General features: G+C 37.9%; 1 protein-coding gene across 9 annotated transcripts in view; it reads right to left on the reverse strand.

Annotated features, from left to right (window-relative positions):
• The window catches only part of Scn3a (sodium voltage-gated channel alpha subunit 3), a 107,788-nt gene that overhangs the window by 27,072 nt on the left and 67,566 nt on the right, over positions 1-13,150 (reverse strand). For all 9 annotated transcript variants that reach the window (XM_041631660.1, XM_041631658.1, XM_041631656.1 and 6 more), the window contains 2 exons: positions 12,117-12,473; positions 9,416-9,886 (listed from right to left, as the gene is read on the reverse strand). In XM_041631660.1, coding sequence (XP_041487594.1) covers positions 9,416-9,886; positions 12,117-12,473 — 828 coding nt within the window. The remainder of the gene's footprint in view (positions 1-9,415; positions 9,887-12,116; positions 12,474-13,150) is intronic.

The raw sequence follows: 13,150 nt of genomic DNA on the forward strand, positions 1-13,150 counted from the left end.
AAAGAAAAAGAAAAGAAATGAAAAGCCTAGGAAAGCTGCCACTGGGATAGTTGTAACTAGTTCTGTTATAACTAAGACCACACTGGAAAACTGATATCAGCAACTCAGCTGCACCAGCGGCTGCTACAGTGAATGCTAGGGCTTTTGATAAGTGAGTGCAATTATACCACTGTGTCAACAGCACGGATAAGAAACTAGAGTAGTCTTGGTTTCAGAGAAAGGTCCATTTTCATCTTCTCCCTCTTGGCCGAGCAGCCTCAATCATTTCCTCCATGCATGATTACGGTCCACCTCCTCCATGAATTCTTACATGATGGCTTCGGTCACATCTCCCCATCCACTTAGCCCATTACACGTATTGCCTTTGGCCAAATATGCCCATTTAGACATGTGCATGTGTGCTTATATACAGAGAGAGCAAACACCACATACACAAATATGTATACAAACATATACTTACACGTGTAGACCAAGTAGACATACATATTATCTATTAAAAGATAAAATATATAACCAAATATGGAATAGATATGGAATCTTTATGTTGCTCTCATGAAGAGTGAGTAAATTAATGCATTTTGTTTCTCTTCTAGAGAGTTATAATGTTTAGATAAATTCATATGTGTCTATGATAAATTATTTGAATAAATTGATTTGAATGAAGTCTAACTATAGAAAATGCTTTTTATGAATATAAATGCTTTAATATTAGAAACATTTTCAAAATGTTTTTCTATCATATCAGCAGACTTTCAATAAAAAAGTTTGTGGGGAGACTATTATAAGCATTATAATAAAATACATGCATATATGCTTTATTATGTAAAAATTTAAGAAAATATACTTATCCTTCACTTTCCATTTTGCCATTGGCAATATGTCTAATCTTCAATGATATCTCACCTATGCTATAGTGGTATCTTATATTCAAATACAAATATTTAAAATAATGTTTCATGACACAAATGATAATAGTTACTAACCTTGCCCAGTGTGAACCTCTGGTTGCAATTTTACCATTGTCTTCCCTTAAGATAATAAATGAATGGCTGTACCCAACAAGCTTGGATATCATAATATCTAAATCCAATTGTCTCTGGAGATAACACACTTGAATCTTAAAGTAGGGAGAAAAGTATTCTATTATCCCCCCCCCCCCCCCATCTCCAAGGGCTCTGAGGTTCAGCATGTCTTCAGAACGGTGGGGAAAAGCCCTGGCCCTCTTTCCATTCTTGTCTAAGGAGCAGAAACTAAGTTCATGGAAAACTGTTTCGTGGCCATCCGTGATGCTTTCTGGTTGCTAAGTTTCTTAAGCTTTGGCCCGGGAAGCTTCCCAGTGAATATTCAGAGGGATTCCTTACAAGTCCTTAGGACTTCCAGGAACCAAAGGTAGAAAGATGGCATGATAGTGTGTGTCTCCTCAGTGTGTCTTTACAGGAGGCTTTGCCTCTGTGAGGGTTGGCACAGGGTCAGCTGGCACAGTCAGAGCACTCGTCCAGCTGAGGGCTCACTGGGGAGCAAGGCCACAACATCGTTTGAGCCCCATAGGCCAGATTTTGGTTATAGGAAAATGTGAATGCTTTACTCCATGAAGTTATGAAAATCTTGTATAAACTATGTGAAAACTTCAAAAGTAGCGATTTTACTTACATTAGAAAATGAAGCCATAAACTGAGTTCAGATTGAGCAGCATCAACTGCCCAATATACTACTTGGCACTCTTGAGTCACTGGGTATATGAAGAAATTCACATCTGCACTAAAAATCACTGATTTACATTCTAAAAAATTAAGTTCTTTATATTCTATACATTGGTATAAGAGCAGTCTATGCTAATTCTACACACCATTATAGTATAAATAATCTATATACCAAACACTATGGAATTCATACAGTAGTAGAAGACATAATTCTTATAGTTATGGCAAAAGGATTACCATATTAACTGGAAGTATATGATTCATTTAAAAGCAGTGACTAATAAGAAATACAAAGAAAAACTTACTTTCATTTATATTGCCAGAGTTGTGATACTACAATGATATTAAAAAAGCAAAGAAACCAGAAATGAAATTTACCATATTAAAAATGACATAAATACTCTAAATAGCCAAAGTTAATACTTATTCTGAGGTAGTTAATACAAATAAGCACATAATGAAAATAGAGGCATAACAACAGAAAGCTTCCATATAAAAACCACATAGTACAAGCTCAATCTTGTTCTCTTGTACTATTTTCTCCTTAACCCATCCAATGTTACAAGGCCCTTAAACGTTAGAGTCTTCCATCCCTTGCAGAGGCGGCTGAGTCTACAGAGGGATGATGCTCTATGAATGCACGCCGGGAAGCAGGTTTTGAGATGCAACATTCTCCAGGCTGAACTCAGCCGCAGAAAACATGCCCGGCTGTAGCAGAAGCCTGGCGCAATGCTGTGGAAGCTGCTCGCTGATCCAAGAACCATGCCCTTAAACATGGTACCTGATTGTGACGCTTTCAAGGTTAACTACAGCTACCACACACCGAGAGGAATGGGTGATCTCAACAGAAGAATCACAGAATTAGCAACCAAACAGGCCATGAGAACATGCCCCCAGATCACGTGATGTTATAGAGCACTTCCTCCTTGTGATGAATAGTGCTCCTGAGGTTTTATCCAATTAAATAACAGAATTGAGCTTTCTGAGACAGAAGAGAATGTTAGCAACTGGCCCACTTCCACTGAAATGCGCTCACATTTCTTGAAGTTTTCAATCAGCGCTCAGATTTTTGACTCTTACAAACTGCTGTATGGTTCAAGAGACAAAATAATAGATTCAGCCATTACAGATTGCCTCAAAAAATTGAGCCATTATTACTCTGAAGAATCTTGATTTTAGCATACAGGTAGCTAAAGAGAGTCTTTTGAGAGCCTTGGTCTGATAATTTGAATATGAAAATCCATATCCTGATTTAAAATGTATTACATGAACAACAAGCAGCCATAGACTGGGGCCGTTTGTTGCTCGTCCAAGGCAAGAAGTGACTAAAACAAATAACTCTCTTGAACCACGTACTGAGTGGTTAACAAATATAAACTGCCACCATCTGGTTTCTCCTTGACATATGTTAAATGAACAGTACCCTGAAGTGCTCCTTTAATGTAAAAATAGCCATCATAAAAGCATGGTATGGAAAATGGAAAGTAATTACATGGTGGATGAAGAGGAAGTCAAAGGGCGTTGAGAAAGGAGGAGATAAAGGCCACTTATATCAAGAAGGGAGACAAACATTTCCATCAGAACCAGACTTAATTGGGGTTTCCTCTGTAGAAGAACACCAAGCCAGTTTCCTAAAGGTCAAGATGGAATAAAATCGCTATTCACACACTCATCTTTGCCTCTTGAGAGGTTGTTTGAAGGACACAGGCAAGATATCGAAAGCCAGAGCCATTTTCCCATCCATCAATGCCTGAAAACAACACAGTGCTTTTCCCTGTAAGTCCAATGCTCAGGAGCTCAGTCAAACACCCATCTCCACAAAAGCTTCAGAAACAAGTGTTCCTGCAATGAACACAAGACATACAACTTCCCAATACTATTTCATTCTATTCTGCAAAATCACTAGCACTATATTTTTCTACTTTTCATGAAAAAAAATATTTCTGAATTGGTTGTACTAACCAACTAAGTATTAGTGACCCTACAAAAGAATGCACGTATAAATTAAATTTGCAAACAACTCTAAATTAGAAGTAGATGCTGGCTTGCAATGTTTGGCTTCTGGGCAGTATTCCTCCCAGAGCCTCCTTTTGGCTGAGATCAGCAATGGTACCAACAGAAGAAAGCTAAGTCAAAAGAGTAATAAAGCCTTAGCTAAACCAGAGAGCCACAGCCATCGCAGGAGATGACCCTGCTTCTCAGAAAACTACAACCAACCATCAGAAACAATACATGATCCAAGTACCATTTTTTTTTCATTTTTTGCACACTCGGTCTAGAATAGAACGTTTGGGAAGGCCTTAATATACACAGGGAGATACCAAGTCAAAGAGAACAAGTACATTAGTGCAATGACTTAGTGATCCAGTTGCCACGCGTGTTTCCTGCTGGCGGCATAGACTTTTATTTTGGATTACTTTATGATGACCACTGTGTGTTTTCAGATGATGGACTGAAAAAAAAATTACTCGAAGTCCAAACTGTATGGTACCTAAATGCGTGTTCAGACTAATATCTGTCTATACCAAGATCTCACTGCTGCCCTTTGCGTTTCTCAGAGCCTTTCTGAAAGCATGAATGCAAACCTCCCCCTGGAGCACAGGAATTGGTTCAGTTGAAAGTGCTAACCACTGATCTGAATATAATGACTTGAAAATGGCAGTATTATCACACACACCAAAAAAGGCCCTGGAGGCGTATTTTGGTGGCACAGTTTGCATATAAGGGCTGAATCATCAATAACAAAAAAAAAAGTTGTGGTCTTATTTTAATGAAATTAAAAAAAACAAATAAAAATATGCATGCTCTCTTAAGTCCTTCATTATATCAAACTGTAAGCACTTCTAAAATGTTTAAAATCGATATTATAAGAAATTATCGGGCATGCAATTATTGCTTTTTAAAATCTAAAAGACTAAAGTGGAAAGCCCATCGGCAGAATTAAGTATGACGTCAGGACTGCCCGTCTCGCCTGGCCATGCTGTGATGTGCCACACGCTTCAGCAGAGAGCAGCTGGGCCAGCCTCGCACTTCCTTGCCACGGCAGGGGAAGGATTATAGCTGCGGAGCATGCAGGCCAGTCAAAATTCGTTTACGTGGTGACTGTAAGAACAACTTGCTTTGGTAACCTGGGTAAAAGTGATGGCTCGAGCCTCTGGCGGCTTAAAAAACACCAGAGCGGCATTCTTGACGGCTCCAGCTTGGTCTCACGCCTGGGAGAAGTAAGAATGGTCAGAAGTGAAGGTCACAATAGGATATTGCTAGACTGAATTGGGAATTCAGCTAAGAATATGATCATTAAGAGCATTTATTCTAAATCTTTCCTTGGGGAAGATAAGCCAGTAATCTTTTAAGCACTAAATTAGATCATGATTACGAGAACATTAAAACCATAAAAAAAATACCTCAAGACTGTACATTAGAGATTGCCATACTATTTGAAGAATTAGGAGTTTACTTAAGATAAAAAATATAAGTATTCTGAAATGCGAGCCTTCATTTTTTTTTATACAAAGCTTTGGGTTTGCTTCTATACCAGCCTAAGTGGTATATACATACATACATGATGAACACATTTACGGAGTACACATTTGGTAATATATAAAATACTAGAGTTTACACCTATGACTTTGAACACTTTCAGGTATTTTTTTATCTCTGGCTGCAGTTACCAGTCATATTTTATTACAGATGAGTGGAAATACCTGAGTAGCAAGGGTTTTCAAACCCTCTAAGCTGATTGGTTTACTACCTAATGAGAAAGAAAAAAATGCATGCAATTGTGAAATAATTTTATTGTTTAAGGATAAATGTAATAAAATTCTGCTGTGTTCAGCCTAATGATTGCTAAGTCTGTGAGCGAAGCCAAAGGATGCTACACGCTATCCAAAGAGGAATTCAAGGTTTTCCTTCTAGTGTGGTCAAGATACTAGCGAAAACAAATCAAAACATTGTGTGTGTGTGTGTGTGTGTGTGTGTGTGTGTGTGTGTGTGTGTGTTCAGGGTGTGTTCAAGGTATGTGCATGTGTGAGGTAGACCAAAGTCATATTTAGGTGGAATTAATCTAAATCTGTCCTGCAATGTTAGAGTATACCAATTTTTCTTATTTTTTTTAAGTTCCATCTTACGTGTTATGTGTTAGCATATATGAGAATTTTCCTTTTGCTCTTGGGTAAGTTTTTGGGGTACTACTTAAAATGTTTCATCCACATAAAATTTATTGTTAAATAAATGTAGAATTTATTGATTATTAAACAGAACTTGAGTTCAAGCAACACATGTAATAGCGGTTTTTACTTTATTTTTTCAGAAAATAGAACAAAGAATTTTGAGCCTATTCTTTTTCCTCCCCCAACTTCTCCCAGATTCTCCCTCACCTTCCTGCCCACCCATTTTCACAGCAATCTATTTTCTTTACTTTATATTCTGTATGTGAGTGTCTCCCCTGCATTTATGGGTGTGTACCATGTATATGCAGTGCCTTTGGAGTCCTGAAGATTGTCAGATCCCCTGGAACAGGAATTACCTGGGTGCTGAGAAACAAAGTTAGGTCCTCTGTAAGTACAGCATGTGCTCTTAATCTTTAAGCCACCTCAACAGCTTCCACGTGCAAGCAATATTTAATATTACTTTGTAGAGTCATTTCAAAACTTAACCAAGCATAAAAATATATGCATAAGCTCAGGTTTTCATGAATTATTTCCTACTAACATTTATAGATTTAAAAAAATTTCATTAACTTCTGCAATTAGATTTCATGAATTCAAAACTTGGTTGAAAGAGGATAGAATTATAAAAATTATCCAATTATAAATTTTTGTTTAGGCAGCAAACTATTTCTGAGAATTGATGATGAGGAATTACGTCTTAATATTCCAAGTTTATGATGTGATGTTTAAGCTTTTCAAAAAAGAAATATCCATAGATCTTATGGAGTTTTTGAAATGTCTTGAAACCAGCTTTTCAGCAGACGAAAATGGAGATATTTATTCTTCATAACTCCACTGTCATTGGTCTCTGCTATTAATGCAAAGGAAATTTCTTTCTTTGGCTTTGCTGTCTTTTCTTGACCTTAGGTTGGTCAGGCAATTGTGTTCTTAGCTGTATTCTATTTTGGGCTTATAATTATTTCTCTGGCCTTTCTTATTTTCAGGGAACCAAATAATTTAAAGTCTTGCATTATCTGCTCTACTTTTAGCTCCGACCTCACACCCTGCCCAATGCTGTCACCTTCAGCCCAAGCACCCCTTGCTGTCCACAAAGGATTGGTTCCAGGACTCTACAAAAATCCCAACCAATGGGATGTGCACATCCTGCATATTAACTGGTCTGGTACCTGAAGAACACACAGGTAACCTACACAGTATCTTATATCTAGATTATCTGTAGTACAAAATGAAATATAAATAATTATTGCACTGTAATCTTTCGGGGAACAATGGAAATATAGTATGTATCTATTCAGCAAATATATTTTTCTGTGATGTCTTTGATCAGAGGTTGACTGAACCCCAGTATGTAGAATCCATGAGTGTGAAGTGCAAAGCTTAAATCCCTAATTAAACTCTTTCCACACAAACCTGGTAACCTTTCTCAAAAGACCATTTCAGACAGCAGAATCACCACTTTTTGGATTCCTCAGATTCTTTCCGTCTGTTGAATTGCCAATTACTCTCCGTTCCCTATTACTTTAGGCCAGAATTACCTCATCTCGGTGCTATAACAAGGTGTAAGATAATCTCCATTATCTCTCAGTCTAGCCTGCTTTGCACTTTAATATCAAACTTTCCTAAGGTGCCAATTCCTAATTGCTTCTGTGTTCCAGAATATTCCTTCTTGACCAGGTAGCCAATTCCAAGCTCTGACTTACTTTGAAATGCAATCAGAAGCTTCCAGACATACCAAGAGACCCTTCCTGTTGTCTCTCACTCACTATCCACCTTAGTAGTGGGTCGGAGCTCGTTCTCGGTCCTTGCTCTCCCTTTGCAGAATAATATCTTTTTCCTTTTCATGATGTGACCCAAATAGAAAGCCTATTTCAATCTTCTCTCATTTAGCAGCCTTCTCCATTCTTAAACACCTAAGAATTTATCACAGTCCTGTAAGGTCAAACTTCAAAGTAGAGTTTTAAAGACTTTGTGAGTTTGTTGGGGAGCATGTGATAGAATCTGTCTTTGACAAAACTGGATAAAGTGGTCAGTGAATGATTGCTAGCTATTTGGTGTTTTTTCTTAAATCAGTCTATGCCAGGTGATGGGAAAGGAAGCTGGAACTTAGTCTTAGTTTACTAGGATGAGCGATGTGAATTAAATGTGCTACACATACTCTTGAGTGTAACTCTGGAAATTAGTTTGCTGCCTTTCTTAGTTTTCCAGAAATACTTAAAATATGAAATAAATAGGAACACTATGTTGTAATGCTATAAACGTCCTATAAGGATTTCAGAGCAATTATCTTGCTTTTCAAAAGTTTCAAGAGAATTTAGAAAATCAAACATCACTCGTCTGATTCCTATGGTGAGGATGCTACAGCCTCAAGCTAAAGTATATCTCTTATAACTCCATCTGTGCTAGATTAACTTCCAGCTGTTAAGTCCAAAGGCCATAAATAAATAATAAAAAAAATTTTAATTGAACCAATGTCACTATTGTCAGGAGAGTTCAAATTGTAGAACATAAGAAATTTTTCTTTTTTTCATTCTAACAACTATGAGCCTGATAAAACCGGACTCTGAACATGGGAGCTCACCAAGGCCAGCTGGACTATGACTGAAAAAGCATGGGATAAAACCGGACTCTCCGAACATGGCGAGCAAGGAGGGATGATGAGAAGCCAAGGACTACGGCACGGGGTTTGGATCCTACTTCATGTTCCGGCTTTGTGGGAGCCTAGCCAGTTTGGATGTTCACCTTCCTAGACATGGACGGAGGGGGGAGGACCTTGGACTTTCCACAGGGCAGGGAACCCTGACTGCTCTTTGGACTGGAGAGGGAGGGGGAGAGGAGTGGGGGGAGGGGAAGAAGGGTGGGAGGAGGGGGAGGGAAATGGGAGGCTGGGAGGAGGCTGAAACTTTTTTTTCCTTTTCTCAATAAAATAAAATAAAAAAATTTTTTTTTCCATCTGCAGTTTCTCTATAATCCTCAGTAGTTTCAAGTTAATATCGAATATGTTATAGGTTTGCTCATCTTTAGCAGGGAAAAAAATCAGTGCTGCTTGTACCTTCTTAGTAAGCAAAATACTTTCTTAGATAATGTACTCTATTATGGTAAATGAAATACTCAGAGTAAAGACTACGTAAAACTTTCACAGTGATAGCACGACCACCGTTAAAATAGAGTTCGTTGATATTCCTAAAAGGACAAAAGTGTTAAGTAGTATCTCTCTTTTTTTTTTTTCAGGGTTACATTTTAAATTGGGCTTTCAAGCCATCAAGAAAAGCGAACATTTTAATTGCTCAAATGGTGATTTCCCGTGGAAAGCTATAATTAAATGAATTTACCAATTTCTCATGATGTTCCAACATTACCAATACAACGTTAAGCTGTTTTGCATGTGGTGTTGGGTACTAGAAGACCTCCTGCCTGTTAAGCATTCTACCCTTGAGCTACACACCCAGCTCATTAACACCTCTTAATAAAGCACCTCAAAACACTTCAGAGAAGCCATACTGCAGGGGTTCTGCCAACAGTGCAACCTGGACTGAGAAGTACACATACCTCCTTGCTTTCTTCTAGTTCCGACTCACTGCTGAACTCTTCCGTATTTAAATTTTCAAAGTCAGACTCTCCCACGGCAATGGGCACGGTCACAGTGAGACTTGGGTTGTTTATGAATGACATGTAGTCATTTTCGTCGATTACATATTTCTCAACACTGCTTCCGGTACCTACTCCACTGGTGGTTCCATTACCATCCTTGAGGTAATTAAGCTCCTTGCTTATCTCGATGCCGGTGTTATTGGACATGCAGCTGTCTATTTTGTTGCCTTCATGGATTTCTATAACTTTGGGCTTCCTGAAGAAGGCTTTGCGGAAGCACTCCCGTATCTTATTGTTCACATAATCAATTCCCTTCTGCATCCTTCCCACTGCAATCTGGAGGTTGTTCATCTCGTTATCATCATCAGTAGCAGCGAGGTTGTCTGAGCTAAAGGAGCTCAACAGTAAGGCCAGAAAGAGGTTCAGAACCTGAACGGAGAAACAGTAGAAGTTCCATGTTAATACTGAAACATGCCTAGAAATAATTTAGTGGACAGGGAGCCCAGGTCGTTGCTTCAGCGGGTTTCACAAATCCTTTTGAATGCAGGCTCCACATTAAAATCAAACACCATTTAAAGAGCATAACTCCTACCTGTGGTAACTAACAGGATACTGGTAACTTGGGCACCCTTCTCCAGTGAGAATAGCAGGAAGAAAAAATAGAATTAAATCACATCTACGCAGACTCACCAGTGAAAAGACAGAATCGCACTTAGAGTGGCTCTTGTCATGAGAAAAAAAAATATTTTTTTTATTTCTCATTATGTAACTTCCTCTTACCAGTTTGTCTACGGAAAGTCTAGTTTTATGTGTCCATGTAACAAATTTAATAATCTGCTGTTTTGTATTAAAAAAACCAACAACAACAAAACAACAACGAGCAGAAACAGATTTTTTTGGTTTGGTGACTATAGACTGTAATAGCAGATAAAGCAATTTGAATAAGGGCTAACCTACTTCCCCTCAAATACGCTTTAAATTTTTATGTGTCCAAATAGCATAGAAGGTGGAGAAAATTCTAAAATGTTCTAGGGGTTAGCCAGACTCATATAACATAATCCCTTCTCTCTTTGGTTTTGTCGAGTTTTGCCATGGCTCACAGCAGAGAATACCTGGGGATCTGGGGATAATACAGGGATAGCTCAGGATGTCTGACACAAAAGGAGATTTATTTACAGGCTATTTTTGGCTTAAAGTGTAATTACTGAGTTCCTTCACACGGCAGGAGGCAAAAGTAAAGCAGGTTTCCCAGTTTTCTAGCTATACATCATATTTTGTTCAGAATCTAGGGCTCTCCAATATACTATTTTAAGAAAAAGTACATGTATCCCCAGATCATTCTTTTGAAATGTACCCTTCAAAGGGAAGGCCTAGTGTGACTTTATAGACGATCTCAATATTTGCATATGACTCAGGAATTTAAGTATTTTGTTCTTGGCAATTTCATGCATGTGAACAACACACACTGATCACTCCCAGCTGCCACCCTCCGACTACACTATCCACCGCCCTTCTCTGGGCAAATCTCTCTCTTGCAATCAAGTCCATTTCTTTTCTCTGCTGCGGTTAACTGGGGCCATTTATGTCACCGCAAATAAATTTAAAGCTAGGTGGACTCAGCAGTGGGGACATAACTGAAGACGGTTGTCCCTGGTCTTCTAGAATCCAAGCAATGGCTGGAAGTATTTTAAATTTTTCTGTATCGTCTATCTCTATCTATCTATCTGTCTATCTATCTATTTATCTATCTATCTATCATCTATCTATCTATTATCTATCATCTATCTATCATCTACCTACCTATCTATCTATTATCTATCTATCTATCTATCTATCTATCTATCTATCTATCTATCTATCATCTATCTATCTATTATCTATCATCTATCTATCTATTTATCTATCTATCTATCTATCATCTATCTATCTATTATCTATCATCTATCTATCATCTACCTACCTATCTATCTATTATCTATCTATCTATCTATCTATCTGTCTATCTATCTATCATCTGTCATCTATCTGACATCTATCATCCGTTTGTGTTTGTTTCTCTCTCTCTCTATGTATGCGTGTGTGTAATTATTCAAACTACAATAAGTCATTTTCTTTTCATAAAGCAAATTCACATAAGAACACATTTTATGCCCTATAGTAATTATAAACCACAGCTAAAGTACAATTCTTTATTTCATTAAAATTTGGTCTTAGAATTTGGGTCTAACCTATACGTTTAAAGAAAGAAATCTGAATTATGAGCCTGTAAAAAGTCATTTCAGTATAAAGTAATTGTATTTGTAGGGTTCAAAGAGATTATCATATCAAAATAATATCAGGATACAGTTAGTCTTGGTAAGAAAACACATCTTTGACAAGAAGAGAAAAAGTAAAGGCAGTATTTACTGATCTTAGCAGGCATTAAATGCACCTCCCACCCTCATTTCCTCCACAGCAGGTCAGCTTTACTCCACTGTCACAGACAGGGGCTCCAACTCCAGAGAATTTAAATAATGTGGTCCTTCAATGGCTGCTTGTAGGGGGCTTTGACTTTCAGCCACTGGTTTTAAAATTAGAGATGTGTTTACAGCTTAAGCCACCGTTTTACCCCCAGCACAAACTCAATTCTTATCTATGAACATCTGCAGTCCATACGTACCACAAGGTTGCCAATCACCATGACCAACATGAACACAATAAGGCACATGGTCTGGCCCGCGACCTCCATGCAGTCCCACATGGTCTCTATCCACTCGCCACACAGCACCCGGAACACGATCAGAAAGGAGTGGAAGAAGTCATTCATGTGCCAGCGTGGGAGTGTGCAATCCTCGTTGATCTTGCAGACGCACTCCTTGTAGCTCTTTCCAAACAGCTGCATGCCGACCACGGCGAAGATGAAGACAATGATGGCCAACACCAGGGTCAGGTTGCCCAGGGCGCCCACCGAGTTGCCGATGATCTTGATGAGCATATTCAGTGTGGGCCAGGATTTTGCCAACTTGAAGACTCGGAGCTGTAATAAAATAATATGAAATTGAGTACATTTGGAAGCCAGGTTATTATTTTGAGAGTCACACATAACATAGATCCAAACCAAAAGTGATAATAATATTTGGATTACAAATCATATCATTTAAGTGCAATTTTCTATATAATTTTCATTTCATATTTATTGAAAGGTATACCTATGAAAACTATTATTCCTTTAATTACACAGACACTGTTAAAACATCAACTGTCACCTCAGATTCTGTTATAGAAAATGAGAAGGAATGCTGAAAGCACGAATTAAATTTTCTTTATCTTAAAATAGGTGTGAAATAAGCTAATTTGACTTTCAAAAGCTTCGTTCAATTTGAAATACATATTATGTGTATATATATAATATAAATATATATAACATATATATACTTAATTTCCAACAAAAACATATGTACTTTTAGTAAATATTTTTGGCCATAATTCAAAATGATTCATGATATCATTGTTTAAAACACCAAACGCATCAAACATTTTTGTATATGTTGAATCTGTTTTGTTTTGTCTTGATTTTGGAGACCGTCTCATGGAGTCCAGGCTGGCCTCAAACTTATGGTATATCTGAGGGTACCTCTGAACTAGGATGTCTGCCTCCAGCTTCCGAGTGCTGGGATTAGCGATAGGTGCCAATATTCCTGGCTTGCCACACGC

The sequence above is a fragment of the Microtus oregoni genome, unplaced genomic scaffold, assembly GCF_018167655.1.
Source record: "Microtus oregoni isolate MIOR12 unplaced genomic scaffold, Mior012 000037F_ref0000500, whole genome shotgun sequence".
Classification (NCBI taxonomy): domain Eukaryota; kingdom Metazoa; phylum Chordata; class Mammalia; order Rodentia; family Cricetidae; genus Microtus; species Microtus oregoni.